The sequence below is a fragment of the Apium graveolens genome, chromosome 5, assembly GCF_009905375.1.
Source record: "Apium graveolens cultivar Ventura chromosome 5, ASM990537v1, whole genome shotgun sequence".
NCBI classification, from domain to species: Eukaryota; Viridiplantae; Streptophyta; class Magnoliopsida; order Apiales; family Apiaceae; genus Apium; species Apium graveolens.
Window position 1 is genome coordinate 1,939,767 of NC_133651.1, and position 14,616 is coordinate 1,954,382.

The window sequence follows — 14,616 nt, forward strand, 5'->3', positions numbered from 1 at the left end:
CATTGACACTTCAGGCTCTTATCTGTGCAAAAGATTGGCTAAAGCATGGATCATCAAAATTTTAAACACAACTGTTTAAATCTGAGTATTAGGCTATTAGTCCCTTATTCTTTCATTGGATTGCCGAAATGATCCACAGGTATCAACATTCAGGCTATCCACTATCAACATGTAGCTGTGAGGTTACTGGATGTAAATTTTGAGGTTGCAAGGATTATGCCAGCCACGGATGAACAAGGAATGCTGAGATACAATTTGAGAATGGGGCCATTGTGGAGTAGGAGAACTTTATTAATCACACTAACATATCTAACAGTCTCTAGTTGAGGACCTTCAATAATATCAATCAGTGGACTTAAGATGTATTCATCAAATTCTAGATTTGGAATGGTAGTCCAACAAAGCCTCCAACTTCTCGACAAGATACTAGTTCTCACTGCATCTCGTAGAGGCAGAAAACAAAGGATAATTTCTTGTATGTTCCGCGGAAGCACACTAATTCTATCTTTCTTTGAATGAGTACGACGGACTTTTCTCCTACTAGACTCAGCCATTCTCTTCTGCAATAGTAAAATGCGATTCACTATACAGTACAAATACATATCAGATTAGAAGACATTTCTGTTTGACCTGCTAATATCTAAAGGGTTTCCTATTTTTAACACTAATAATAAGCATATACACATTTCAATCCAAGTTCGCCTGTCATTTCAACATAATTAAAGTAAAATCTAAATCCTAATGCAACAATTGATGATTCTCCTCGCAGCTATGTCCTAAAGCTGGAGAAGGCTGATGTTTATCGATTACCATATCTGTCAAGCAGCGGACCTGGATTTGGTTTGTAGTTCAATCTTCACTCAGTTTTTCTTCTTTTTAGTAAACAGAATTTTTTTGACTTAATCAATGGCAGTATGGAACATAAGACATGGTTAATACGCAATGCAATTGCTTGTTGATGTACATAAATACATCTTGCACAGTATCCATAATTTCAAGTGTTTGTTGAGATGTCAAGCACAGTGTTTCACTTAACTTAATAAATTCATTCCTCACATTTGTGCATTTCTTAACTGTTTTGGCAAAGTGTATGTTCTTAAGTACCAGGAAGTCGCATACTACCAGGAAGTCGCATACTACCTGGTTGCTCGAGCATCTGCCATCACTGATAGGGCTTGAAAAAGAATCATTACAGATAATCAATTTCCAAAAAAGGTTGTTAGGGTGTATCGCTTGTAAATATCCACAAACTTATGCTGATGTCAACCAGAAACTCCGGCCTAATAAGTCAAGAATGACCAGATATCAATGACAGTTGTCTTCAATTTTCCATACTGGTTCTAGTTGGCTAAATATGGAATTACTGCATCTGTATTCTAGGTTTTGTGGTATCGTGTTCACGTTGATAAAATCAATTTTATTATGCTTATAGAAATACTGAAATTTTAGAAACTCTATCCTCTATGATACATCGCTAACAGTAACTTCAGCTGTGACATAAATTTTAGCATCGATCAGGGCAGTATGTGACTATTAGTAAAAAAACAATCCAGGCTGACAATTATTTCTCTATAGTCTATTTAGGTCTAAATGCTTGAATAATTTGAGCGATGGTAGTTTTATTTGCATTTTAGTATGTCTGACATCTGTTGTTCCCTTGTACGTCTCAGCTTTGCTTGAAGCAACAAAAAGAACAAACTTCAGAGATATCTCAAGTCAAATAGCAGATGGCTTTGCATCTGGAAGGTATAGTAGCATTAGTAATTTCTTGTAAGCTTTATATAGATGAAGGCCTTTTAAGGATCAGGCTGCTGCACCGTTTTCCTCTTGCTCCAGAAATAATAAATAAAATGACTGTTCCTGTTTAAACAGCTCTGATAGTATTTGTTTGACTAGATTACATTCCGGCAATTAATAAATGTATGATAAGCCAAAACTACCGTCAGCACCTTGAATTTTCATAACCAGAGGCAGTAGATAAGTCGAAACTTTTTAAACATTTCATGTACTGCTTCTAGCTAATGAAAATTCAATTTGATTTCAGATGGGATAAACCAATTTTAGTAGCTTGGGGAATTTCAGACAAGTATCTTCCTCAATCTGTGGCTGAAGAGTTTCAGAAAGGAAATCCTGCTCTTATCCAGCTTAAACTCATCGAAGGTGCTGGTCACATGCCTCAAGAGGACTGGTAAGAACTTTACCAGTGGTCATGTATAAACAGAAGCCATTTTGTAACTTAGTTCTGACCAACTGACATTTAACAGGCCTGAGAAAGTCGTCGATGCTCTAAAAAAAATTTTCTGATCGCGTTCATGAAGTGCTTTCATGCAACCGTATAGTATAGCCTGGATTGTACAAAATGGAGGAGGAAATTATCAACAATATCGCTATTCTGGAATGAAATTCATCATTTTGTTCCTCGTATTGCTTGATGATATGTTAATATTACATATGACCAAATCAAGGTAACTATATGAACAATAGTTAACTCAGATGGGAATCATTATCTACTTTGCTCAGCTGTTAGAGAAGCTTTGAAATTCCAAAAACAAGTGTTGGCATACGAATGAACTAGGCCTTATGTAGGCTCCGTTTGGGAGTGTTGTTGAAAAATGTTGTAAGGAAAATTAGATTACTGTTTGGTAATTTTTTTAATTTATGCATATTTTGAGATATAATATATGAAAATAATGTTTTTGAGAAGGTTTGATGGTAAAACTTAGGTTTTTTCCAAAAGCACATTTTGCTAACAGCAGCTTTTAGACTAAAAGAGTTATTCCAGACATCAGCTTTTATAATTTACCAAACACGTTTCTGACAGCTTTTCTGCAAAAAACTGTTGTAACTGTCTGCAACAGCAATACCAAACGGGGTCATGGTTGTTATAGAATGAGATTTGCGATTAGTTTTGTTCTTGGAAGAAGCGAATAAGCAGAAGCTATGGTATTTTGGAGGCTTTTATTACCATATAAACCGATAGAGGGATAAAAATCAAAACATGGTTTCTCAGAAGTTTCTTGTTTTCTGTTGTGTTGCTGGTTTGAATTCCGGAGAGTTTTAGACCAGGAATTTCGAATTTCTTGTAGTTTGCCTCCTATTGCTGGACTATGAATGTCATTATCGCTAAATACTTGTCATATGGCACAACAAAATTCGACAAAATGCTACATGATATCTTACCTAAAACATTATCTTTGATCAACAAAATGCAAAACAACAAAGCCTTTTACATTTTATCTTGATCCTGACCACTTTGTCAAAGCCATTCATAATTTCACATATCCGGTACTTGTGAAAGATAATAAACTAAAAAGGATACTGAGCAGCATAAAACTGTGAGTCTTTCATTAATTTACAAACTGGTGTCCTTGCATAGTCATACTGCAGTTTAATGGACCACCTGGAGAATGTAGTTGAAAGGGTGAAAGAAAATTATGCTCTGCATCCCTTAAACATGATTAAATTACTGCATCACTTTAAAGCAAAAGACTTGTACTAATGTTCCAAAACATGTGATGCAATGGGGATTACAAACAAACTATCTTGCTCTCTTCTTTGGCTGCTTGCCCGTTTTGCCTGTTTGATTCTTCCCCTTGCTATGTTTTTCCTTGATGATCTCTTGATCCTCCTTGTCATCATCACTATCAACATGATCATCATCATGCTCATCATCACTTTCCTTGGGCTTCCTTTTTACAGGTGGTTTCTTACCACCTCGGGTTTTCTTTACCTGGTCTACAATCTTTTCACTTTCCTGAGGTTTTACTTTAGTTGAAGGATTCTTATCCTTTGCAGGAGGCTTTTTGCCTTGCTTCGAAGTGTTTTTTCCTTTCAGCTTCACATGTTTTACGTCGTCCTCCTGAACATGTTCTTCAGGACCATCACTGTCATCGTCATCATCATCATCATCAACATCCTCCTTATCTTTCTTGGAGATTTTACGAGATCTTACTGGTGCTTTAGCAGCTTGACTTTCAGGTAGTTTTTGTAATTCAGGTACAAAAGCTGATGTCTGCAGCATGAGAAGCATGCTTCCTTGTATTACCAGATAAATCTATGGAAAAAACAAAATAAAATGTTTATGAAACACGTACCCTGCCTCCAGCATTGATGAATTCGATTTTCTTCCCTGTGAAAAAATGAAAATCTGTCAAAAATTAATAGAAACCCCTCTGGATATACAAAGTTGGGAATGATATAATAGTGAAAATGAGGCTGAATCTTAACATATGCACGCAATAGAGTTGGCTGAGCATGCACTAGACTATAGGAAAGAATCATCTCTCATAGCCTTGAGCAAACCAATATAATTCGGAGAATAACGTTTAAAGGGGCATATGCAAGAGTGTGCCCATGTGTATCGAAATTACGTTATCTTCAATACTTGTGCATTAAATAAGTTACAGACCGCAAGCCCTATACAGATTATAGAAAGAATAGGATCTAGAGTTAAGTAACAATAAATAAAGTATCTAAAGTCAGCAGTAATGGAAACTAACCTAAGTAACGTAACGTTTCCTATTGCACTCATGTAACATTGATTCAGCGATAAAAAAAATCTCACTTTTCACTCCCTCTATTAATTATTGTGGGTAACAATCAACACAACATATTGCCCGTTACCTGTAACTGCTACATGTGCTGAGATAAACTATCAAGAGCAAATTTGTGTTTTATGTCAGAATAATGTTAACATATTTCTTTTATAACTAATTAATGTTGAGATATTGAACTCAACTGTAAGCCAATACATTGCCACCTTAATCAACTGGAAAACATTAATTAATGAATTATGCTTTTTAAAGTTTCAAATAAGAATATCAAGACTTGTTTTAAAGAAGCGTAGGCAGATAGATTCTAAGCCATGTAGAAACTTTGACAAAGTTTCGAAGTCAAACCATCAACAAAAGCTTTGCCAGGCCTTTTTTCACGAGAATGAAATATCCAGCCACTTGGAAACTGACTGTTATCAGCCCCAACTTCAACAGCTTTTTCAATAACCTGTAACATGAAATGATGTTTTCTTACTGATCACAATTTTTACTAACCACTTATTTTTCCAGGTTTTTTGCCCCATCGAAAATGAAACAACCATTGATTCGGAAACCGGCTACAGTCAGCATCAACTTCAACCGCACACCGAATAACCTACATAAATTGTCTTCTATACTAATATATAACAAAAACGTCCTAGATAAACCCAGACAACAAGAGTTGGAATATGAATCTGTACCTCTTTAATTGACTGGTGCAATGCACCACAACTTTCTTTCGATATGCTTGCACTACTTTGAAGTGGATGAATTCTTGCCTGTATTAAGAGTGATAAAAGGAATATTGGTTAATTGTAAAATATGATCAAGGAACTCCGCCTCAATATATTTCGAAACATGATCTAGAGAAAGAAGAACCTACACTACACAATCAATAGAAACTACATTCCCCTTGGTACTACAGTGTAATAATAATACCCATCTTTCGCTGGGTAAAGCTTAAATAAGTACATGGCCGGAGAAATGGATATATGCGCCCGTAAGAATTATTGCAAATCATATTGCAACACCCACTTGAACTTAGTATTGGATAGAAAAGGACACACGTGTAAAATAAATGGTTTTAAGATAATCTGCAAGGGAGCATCAGAAAACTGACTTGGTATAATACTTCATCAGCAATCCAGTTTCCAATACCTGAAATGAAACTCTGCGGGCATAAACAAAACAGATATCAGCATTATTATAATAAATATAGGATGTCTATTATAAGGCCGCATTATAGTTCATTCATATTATAGGCGCACATCTAGTAGATGTAAAACACATACCCCTGACCACAGTACCCTTTATATCCAAATAGTTGCATCATACATTATCAAGACTAAACACATAAATCTATAAGATCTTTTGTTACTTTCTTTTATCAGAACATCCAAACTGGTAAATTGCATCTATTTGCATCACCATTATCGTTCCATAGCACTTAAATACATCTTAAATAAAGGCAGTTTCTACCTGGTCAAGTAAGAGAGCTTTAATTCCGATCTTTTTACTGCTAATAGATTTGAAGAAGTCTTCAGCTGTCATAGGTTCAAATAGTGCATCTGGACCAAGCTCAGATATAGGGAGCACAGAGATTGGCTGCATAAATTACATTAGAAAAACCATATGAATTATGTAACTACATACAAAAATTTATTCAATAATCAAGTCCAGCAAATTGAAAAACGAATTTATAATACGTTTTCGAGTAAGCGAACTTTTGCAAATCGCCTCTTATCAGTAAATGATAGCTCCAAACCATCATCAAGCTGCCAAAGAATAAAAGAGAATAGAGAAATTTATATAAATAACCAGAATACATAAAGATACTCTAGCGAAGTAATTAAATACCCCAATCGCACAACTAAACAGTATACATATCCAAGCCTAATAATTATTGACAAATTCAAGCATGATTGAAAATCGGAAATTCACTTAGGCTTTACGTTCACTAAAACGATTCTATAAACTACAGCAGTGTAGTAAGTTCTTAACTGACAGCAACTACTAGTTCATATGAAGCTCACCAAATAAAATAAATATGTACAATACGAATTTGAACAATGCAAGTACACAAGCAGTTGTAAAAAACGGAAGAATCAAAAAATACGAGCTCTTACTTCCATAAAAACCTTGGAATATTTGGAAGGCCACTCATCAGTGTCATTTACAGCAGACCTATAATCAATCACATTACTTACTACACATCAACAATTAAAACAAATAATTCAAATTAAAACATTAAATAAATAAACACCTCTTATATTTAGTAACAGCAACTCCTTTAATATATATAGCTCCAGCCATACCTGCAAATCATAAACCCTAAAATGCCATTTCACACACACATATATACAAATACTCTCTCCGTCCCAATGTATCCTTTGTTTGACATTTCATAATCAAATTGACTCAACTTTGACCGAAAATTTCATAGTAACAATTATAAAAATTATATATCTAATATCCTTTAATATGTACATTTCAGTTTTTCAAATCGACAAAATAATGATTTTTAATTTACGGTCAAAAAAAGTGAAACAAGAACGATAAATTGAGAGGGAGCGAGTATAAACGATTAAATTAGGGATTAGTACCGAATTGAAAAGTAGGAAAAGGAGGCGAATTGAGCTGGAGCCACATGTTTTTGCCTTTGCGATGAGCGGCGACGATTGTTTTTCCGACGAGAGAGGACTGGAAATCGGCCGGAGAAACGGCGTCGATGACTTTCGAATCGTCGGCGATGAGAGCTCGGATTATCTTCTTGCCGATACAGTTGTCTTCTATGGCTCTTCGAGCGGCTTCTACTTCTGGAAGCTCTGGCATTGTTAATGGAGTTTCGCGCGCTTTTTAGGTAGCGTATCGGTGGATCAGTGAGAGTGAGTACTTTTTAGGTTATGTAACACGGGAGGGTGGACTGGGTCGGGTCAGTATGGTGTGAGTCCCATTTCGAATTACTCATCGTAAACGAGTCAAACTATTTGTGCGGTAATCGAACTTGACTTGAAAAATATTTGAATGTAATTAATTATTATCGAATCAAATCCGAGCTTAAAAATACTAGGTATTCCAAAAATGGGACATACTGGGAATAACTTTTGAATAAACGCTTAATGGTGTCTTCTATTTGAACTACTTTATTGAACGAAAAATAATAGAGATATCAGATGATTATCAACATAGTTACAAAATGTATTTTTTTTGAAAAATGAAAATAATTTGATAATGAAAAGTCATACGGCATCTATATATATGATCGAAATTGAACAAACGCATAATTATATAGTTGTTGAATCCTTCCTTCTTGGATAGGCAACCAAGCGATTTTTTGAAATGATATCTACGTGATGTAATCCTACAATTGTTGTTTTGAGCAATCGAGCACAAATACATCACCATAAAAATCTTTATCACTGAATCAACACCATGAAAATTTCGCAGATCTGTAATATCGGGATGAACTCCAAACAAATCAAATAAAACCAAACTCTCGTAAGGAGAGACAAACAAAATCCGAATAAATTGGGAAATTATTGAAGATTAACAAGTAATGAACTAAGAGATGAATTAACAAATAAATAAAAAAAGATTAGAGATAATAGGAAGGCTGCTTCAAGGCTGAGAGAATTTAGGGTTTCAGTGTTTACTTGATTCAAGTTAGTTACAAAATGTTATGTATGGGTTTTTTCATTTTTATTTGATAAGTGAAAATGAAACTCTTACATTCATATCAATAACATCAATTAAATTATTTTATACTGTCACATTAACAATTTCACGTCATTTTATTTTCCATTTTTTATGCCTATAGTATTGTTGGAGTAAAAATAACCACTAAATAAAATAGTTACTTTATTGAAATAGGTACCAAATGTTTACCAAAATAGTTAAAAAATGTGATGTGTCAGTTTTTTATTTTTATTTGATATATGAAAATAAACCCCTTACATTCATACTAATAATATCACTTATATTATTTCATACTACCATATTAATAATGTCACGTCATTTTATTTTTCTTTTTCTGTGCCTCTAGCATTATCCGAGTAAAAATAACCGCTAAATGAAATACAGAACGTGAAAGAAAAAGTTTAGAAACTACATGTGTATATTTTTATGACTTGGATAATTTGAATGCAGATTACAAAGTAATGTGACATTTGAGAAATATTTAAGAAGGATCAAGTAGAAGATGAGTGATGAAGAGGAAACAGAGTGAGCAACTCAGGCGGCTCAGACCTTCTACATCCAGGAGGAGTGGGATGCAAGTAATATCCTTTTTCAGCAATGCCTCTCTTTTCTGATTCTTCCCTGCTCATTGCTGTTCTTGGACTAATCAGAATTCTCTGCGCCGCAGCAAAATCCAGAGTCAATCCATTACCATTGCTCGTAAACATCCTATTCTGTACCGGTGAAGAAGATGTTATATGATTGGCAGGCGCAGGGTTAGGGCGTTCAGCTGCAGGAACAATTTGGAGATCAGTTTCGAGTTTTTTTCTGCTTTGTCTTCTTTCTTGAAGCTTAAAAGGTGGTATTTTAGGACCTAATGATACACGAGTCGAGTAGGTGACAGGAAGTTTATGATTTGATGATGAGAGTTTACTTGGTCCTGTTAGTTTCTGAACCAGAGCCCGAAAGTTTGAGGGCTCGGCTTGGAGTTTATGATTTGATGATGAGTCTTCACTTGCTCCTGTCAGTTTCTGAACCAGAGCCCGAAAGTTTGAGGGCTCAGCTTGGAGTTTATGATTTGATGATGAGTCCTCACTTGCTCCTGTCAGTTTCTGAACCAGAGCCCGAAAGGGTTCAGCTTGGAGTTTATGATTTGATGATGAGAGTTTACTTGGTCCTGTCAGTTTCTGAACCAGAGCCCGAAAGTTTGAGGGCTCAGCCTGGACGAAAGTGGTACCACTTGTAGGTTGCGATTCCATCTCAGATATTGCTATGTTATATGTAGTTCAGTTTTTTTCTGAGATCATAATATATATATGTAGTTTGAACAAAGAGTTTGGTTGGAGGTAGTTTACAGGCATGCAATGTGAGCGCGTAAATTAAAGTATTAAGGAAGAAATGGGAGAGGGGAGGGGAGAAGTGAGGGAGGCTTGGACTTGAGTTTCTGTTATAGTTTCTTAACTCTTCTGAATTTTCAAACTGGCTTGTGCTTAATTGTTTTGCGTGAGGATAAAATGATGAAGATAAGGCTTAGACAAGATTGTGAATTCATCTCTTCTGTTGAGTGGCTTGTATGTGTTGTATACTGTCTAATGTAGAACTGCAAACAAATAGAACCGAGCCAAGTTCTGTCTGAGCCAAGTTCTGTCCGAGCCAAATACAACACAATAATCATGGCCTATAAATGTGAGATTTCCAAATCAGAAGTTCAGAACTATCTGTTAGCCACACAAGACCAAGGTAGCAAAACCTAGCTTGCAATTTCATAAATTAACTAAAGGAGAGCACATTAACACAACCTGTAAACAAAACATCTTAAATCCTAAAATTGTCTGGGAAAAACAAAGAGTACCTAGTAAACCAACAAACATAACCACACTCGGTTTCCCTTTCTTCCGAGCAAAGGCAGGCTTCGTAGGATCCAAGATCTTTACCCAGCTCAATAAATATCGGTACCAAAATATTACAAATACTACGGCTATCTGTTTCCTGTCAAAACAGGTACTAGAAATATACTCTGCCTTTGTCTACCCTTGAAAGAGCTTATATTGTTGCACCTACATTGTTAGTTGTAAGTCTGTAATCTGATAACTTTACTGTATAAGAAATTCAATAATCCACCACAAGAAAGCACTATTTGTGATTGAACAAAACAATGAAATTCTAAAGTATCATTTATTTATTTATTAACTTAATAAAAAACTTAAATACGAAACCATGATTTTGTCCTTTAATCACGCAAATTAGTATTTGAATGGATAAGAATGGGAAATCAAACAGGAAAAAAAAAGACTCAATCTCTACAAGGATAAATCAGCCAAGTCGAAAGTCCTGGAAACAGCTTTGCACCATGATTCCACTTTTTTCTTTCTCTTTTCATCCTCTAAAATTGGATTGAAGGTGGTAGCTATTTTCATCCTCTCACCGGAAGAGAAAATCTCCTCTTCTTTCCAGACTCCAACAGCTAAACCCGCGGCATATGCAGCTCCAAGAGCGGTTGTTTCAATGTCAGCTGGTCTAACAACTGGGTTACCCAATATATCTGCCTGAAATTCGTAACACAGTATTAGCTTGATTATCCGCTTACTAAATTTAATGGAAACTAGTAAGCAACTAATAATAGTAATATTCAGGAAAAACGCAAGATGACCATAGAAAACAACAGGTTCATTACAATAAGCCCTATGTAGTCTTGTTCTTAACATAGGTATGCCTTAACTTTATATAACTGGCACGCCTTTAATCTGCCACTGTGAAGTGTTAACAAATATATTAAATAATCAAATGAAAAATTAGCAATAGAAGAAACAGGGTAAGATTTTTTCTTTTTTTTTACAAAATACATGTTTTGTAGGTCAGTGAAAGTTGATTTGATTCAATTAACAGATCAATATTAATCACGAATCCATTTGGCATTCAATTCCGATATACCTCTGCAAAGACAAGGTGATTTGATTCTATCATCAGATGAATATTGATCAAGAATCCAATAGGCGTACACTTCTGATCTACCTTCTAAGTTTACCAAATGAATAAATAAGAAACTGTGTAATTTATCTTCTTTTTTTGTTGAACTTAAAGTAGACAAGTGAAAACTCATGTAGGAGCTTAAGAGATACAACAACAATCTTTGAACGGATGAAAGTGAGAAACATTTAACGTGCAAGCAAATATATTTTATACAGTGTGGAAGAGTACCTGAATCTGCATTAGGAGGTTGTTAACAGTAGCACCGCCATCAACCCTAAGCAAAAACTTTTCTTTACTTTCCACTTCACTTGCATCCTTATGCATGGAATCCAACACATCTTTTACCTGGAAACACATGCTTTCCAGAACAGCACGAGCAATGTGAGCCTTATTTGTAAACCTTGTAATTCCAATGCAAACTCCACGAGCATCATCACGCCACCAGGGAGCGAACAGTCCATTGAATGCTGGTACAAAGTAAACCCCGCCAGTGGATTCAACTTCTGATGCCAATTTCTCAATCTCACTTGCGCTACCAATTAGGCCAAGACCATCTCTGAGCCACTGAACTGCAGCTCCAGCAATAGCAATTGATCCCTCCAGAGCATAATTAGTTGGAGCATTAGCTCCAAGTTTGAACGCAACAGTGCTTAATAGTCCATGAGTTGAATTGATCATCTGATCACCAGTGTTTAGAAGAATGAAAGCACCAGTACCATAAGTGCTTTTCGCTTCTCCCTTTCTACAAGCCTGGCCAACCATAGCTGCATGCTGATCACCAAGACAACCAGCAATCGGGATTCCTGTAATTGGCCATCCCTCTGTAACATTTCCAATAACCTCCGAATTACTAACAATCTTCGGAAGAATTCCACTAGGAATTCCCAATTCTTTCAAGGTCGTCTTGTCCCACTCAAGAGTCTTAAGATTCATCAACATAGTCCTAGCCGCATTCGACACATCAGTGACATGCAGCCCCCCATCAATCCCACCAGTCATATTCCAAATCAACCAGCTGTCAATAGTCCCAAATAAAGCATCCCCAGTCTCAACAGCTTTCTTAACATTCTCAACATTTTCAACCAACCATAAAACCTTCAAAGCACTAAAATAAGTACTTATTGGTAAACCACACGTCTCAACAAAATGGGTTCTTCCCCCCTCCAATTCCTTCTCCAATCTCCTGTAAAGCATTGAATCAAATTCAATCATTCACAACAAACCAACTACCTAAAATACCAGTAGCATATTCCAAACACCCATCTTTTTATTCATTACAACAACATAATAAAAATGAAACAAATCATATTAAATATAGCAAGTACCTAATAACAACCAACCAGATTCTTACTTCCAATAGAAAAAAAAATACTTTTTCTAAGAACTAGACTAATTAAATGAAACACACACACATAACAAAACATATACTAAATAACTAACATACATAAAGATCAAATACATTTAATGTAAAGAATCATAAGAGAAAAGGAACCTGCAAATAGAACTTGTTCGAACATCCATCCAAACAATGGCATTATGTAGAGGAGCACCAGTTGACTTGCTCCAAATCACAGTAGTCTCTCTCTGATTGGTAATACCAATAGCTTTCAATCCTTTTTCGACATCATGACCATCAGCAGTGGCCTTCTCAATGGCCTTGGTCATACAATTCTTTGCACTTTCCAAGATCTCCATTGGATCGTGTTCCACCCATCTAAAAAAATCAACAATCTCAAACATTCAAATATTCAAACACATACAATCATGAATCCAGAAAATTGTATACACATTTTTTTTCAAATATCGACTTCTAGTCAAAAATAATCAAACTAACATCAAAATATTGACCATATTTCATTTTAGTCGAGACAGCTGTTTTGAAATCCTGGTTCCGTTAGTATACAAATAAAGAAGAAGAAAAACAAGACTTACCCACATTCAAATATTCACACACATACAATCAAGAATCCAGTTAATTTTATACACATTTTTTTTCAAATATCGACTTTTAGTAAAAAATAATCAGACCAACATCAAAATATTGACAATATTTTAGTTTATTGGAGACAGACACTGTTTTGAAATTCTGGTTCCGCCGGTGTACATATAAACACAAGTAGAAAAACAAGACTTACCCTGCTTCTGGATAAATCTGAGTGAACTCAACCTGGTGTGATCCAACAACCTTGGCGTGCTGATCATATATTATGAACCTGGTACTGGTAGTACCTTGATCAAGTGAACCAATAAAAACAACATCTGAGTTCGAGTTTGACATGTCTTTTTTCTCTGTTTGGCTTTGATTCTTGTAAGAGAATGATGAAACAGAGGTAGGCTAATGTGTTTGTGTTAAGATAAAAGACAAAGGCCGATGAAAGATTATTTATATAGTAGCAAAACGAGAGGATAGAGAGACACAAGCTGATTTCTTGGGAAAATGTCCGTGAGGGTTTTTATCTTAATCAGTAAAATATATTTATCTGACATGGATATGATTAGAAAAGTCAATCGTTTCCTTTTAGGTGTGTTGATAATTTGGACTAAAGAGTGGCAGTATATCTTTGTTTTTAATAATTTTGATTCTGATTGTAAAATCAGATCAGCACCTCAAAATCATGGGTACGGTGAAATCGCTCACACGTTGGTCAAAAATATATATAATCGATTTTTAATCATGGGTATGGTAAAATCGCTCACACTTTGGTCAAAAATATATAATCGGTTTTTATATATTATAGATAAGTCATATACTCCCTTCGTCCCTGGGATGTATGTGTGTACTGTTTCCACGTATTTCGAGACTTCTATAAAATATAGTTTAATAATATTTTTTTCAAATTTTTTTTTGAATAAAAGTTTATACATAAAAGTTTTATTTTAAAAAAAATATTATGGAATTATAATTTAAACGGGTATTGAAAAGCGTGACAAAAAGTTATGTATACAATTTATTGGGACAGAGGGAGTAAATTTTTTCAATTATTCAAAATATGATAATTTACTAATTACTCGCATGATTATAGAAATCAATCAATTTTTTAAATAAATAGTTTCAAAATCGGTCAAAATATTTGTCTGATTTGACCCATTTTCGATAAATTATCCAATTTTTTAAAAATTATCCGATTAATTTTAAACCAGTAACTTAACCGAATAGTTGCGATTTCCGAAATATGTAATTATGTCTATTCGTAATCAATTTCGATATCCGGTGAAATATGTAAGCATATTTAGTCATTCCAAATACATTCGTGGTTGACTTTTTATATTTGGAAAAATCTGTGAGCATAGGTCGTCGTCGTCGATGTTATAGAGGTTTAACGCGTTTTGAAGGGGTGTCAATGCGATATCTGCAAGACACAATCCTCATAGAGAATCTGATTCTGCAAGTATCAATTAATATCATCCTCCAAATATATTGGTCCTAATTAAGGGGAAT

The 14,616-nt window shown here is 35.0% G+C and overlaps 3 protein-coding genes across 5 annotated transcripts; 1 reads left to right on the plus strand and 2 right to left on the minus strand.

Moving 5' to 3' along the window:
* Positions 1–128: 128 nt before the first annotated feature.
* Positions 129–2,304, plus strand: LOC141725133 (uncharacterized). The gene is made up of 5 exons (XM_074527556.1): positions 129–139; positions 770–840; positions 1,671–1,746; positions 2,045–2,188; positions 2,265–2,304. Exons 1-5 carry the CDS (start codon positions 129–131, stop codon positions 2,302–2,304), a joined length of 342 nt encoding a protein of 113 aa, XP_074383657.1.
* A 985-nt stretch (positions 2,305–3,289) lies between these two features.
* LOC141661920 (formamidopyrimidine-DNA glycosylase) lies at positions 3,290–7,488 on the minus strand. 3 transcript variants are annotated; one of them, XM_074468946.1, is made up of 10 exons: positions 7,136–7,481; positions 6,796–6,847; positions 6,659–6,716; positions 6,239–6,307; positions 6,012–6,137; positions 5,653–5,703; positions 5,234–5,311; positions 5,049–5,148; positions 4,095–4,129; positions 3,290–4,012 (listed from the first exon to the last, which is right to left on the minus strand). In XM_074468946.1, the coding sequence occupies exons 1-10, from the start codon at positions 7,362–7,364 to the stop codon at positions 3,539–3,541; spliced, it is 1,272 nt and encodes a 423-aa protein (XP_074325047.1). In that variant the 5' UTR covers positions 7,365–7,481; the 3' UTR covers positions 3,290–3,538. The 3 variants fall into 3 exon arrangements, with proteins under 3 accessions (XP_074325047.1, XP_074325046.1, XP_074325048.1); XM_074468945.1 differs by lacking the exon at positions 5,049–5,148 and adding an exon at positions 4,899–5,001 and having other exon boundaries at positions 7,136–7,479; XM_074468947.1 differs by lacking the exons at positions 3,290–4,012; positions 4,095–4,129 and having other exon boundaries at positions 5,044–5,148; positions 7,136–7,488.
* A 2,875-nt stretch (positions 7,489–10,363) lies between these two features.
* Positions 10,364–13,626, minus strand: LOC141661921 (glycerol kinase-like). Its single transcript, XM_074468948.1, has 4 exons — positions 13,313–13,626; positions 12,670–12,891; positions 11,406–12,360; positions 10,364–10,753 (listed from the first exon to the last, which is right to left on the minus strand). Exons 1-4 carry the CDS (start codon positions 13,453–13,455, stop codon positions 10,508–10,510), a joined length of 1,566 nt encoding a protein of 521 aa, XP_074325049.1. The 5' UTR covers positions 13,456–13,626; the 3' UTR covers positions 10,364–10,507.
* Positions 13,627–14,616: the final 990 nt, after the last annotated feature.

Coding starts and splice junctions, on each gene's coding strand:
- LOC141725133 (XM_074527556.1), top strand. Junction 841..1,670: donor AAGCAGCGGACCTGGATTTG/GTTTGTAGTTCA, acceptor TGTACGTCTCAG/CTTTGCTTGAAGCAACAAAA. Junction 2,189..2,264: donor CACATGCCTCAAGAGGACTG/GTAAGAACTTTA, acceptor GACATTTAACAG/GCCTGAGAAAGTCGTCGATG.
- LOC141661920 (XM_074468945.1), bottom strand. CDS start 7,364: ATGCCAGAGCTTCCAGAAGTAGAAGCCGCTCGAAGAGCCATAGAAGAC. Junction 5,312..5,652: donor CTGATGAAGTATTATACCAA/GTCAGTTTTCTG, acceptor CTCTTAATACAG/GCAAGAATTCATCCACTTCA. Junction 4,013..4,094: donor TCATCAATGCTGGAGGCAGG/GTACGTGTTTCA, acceptor CTCATGCTGCAG/ACATCAGCTTTTGTACCTGA.
- LOC141661921 (XM_074468948.1), bottom strand. CDS start 13,455: ATGTCAAACTCGAACTCAGATGTTGTTTTTATTGGTTCACTTGATCAA. Junction 12,892..13,312: donor CAGATTTATCCAGAAGCAGG/GTAAGTCTTGTT, acceptor TGATTTTTTTAG/ATGGGTGGAACACGATCCAA. Junction 10,754..11,405: donor ACCTCCTAATGCAGATTCAG/GTACTCTTCCAC, acceptor TACGAATTTCAG/GCAGATATATTGGGTAACCC.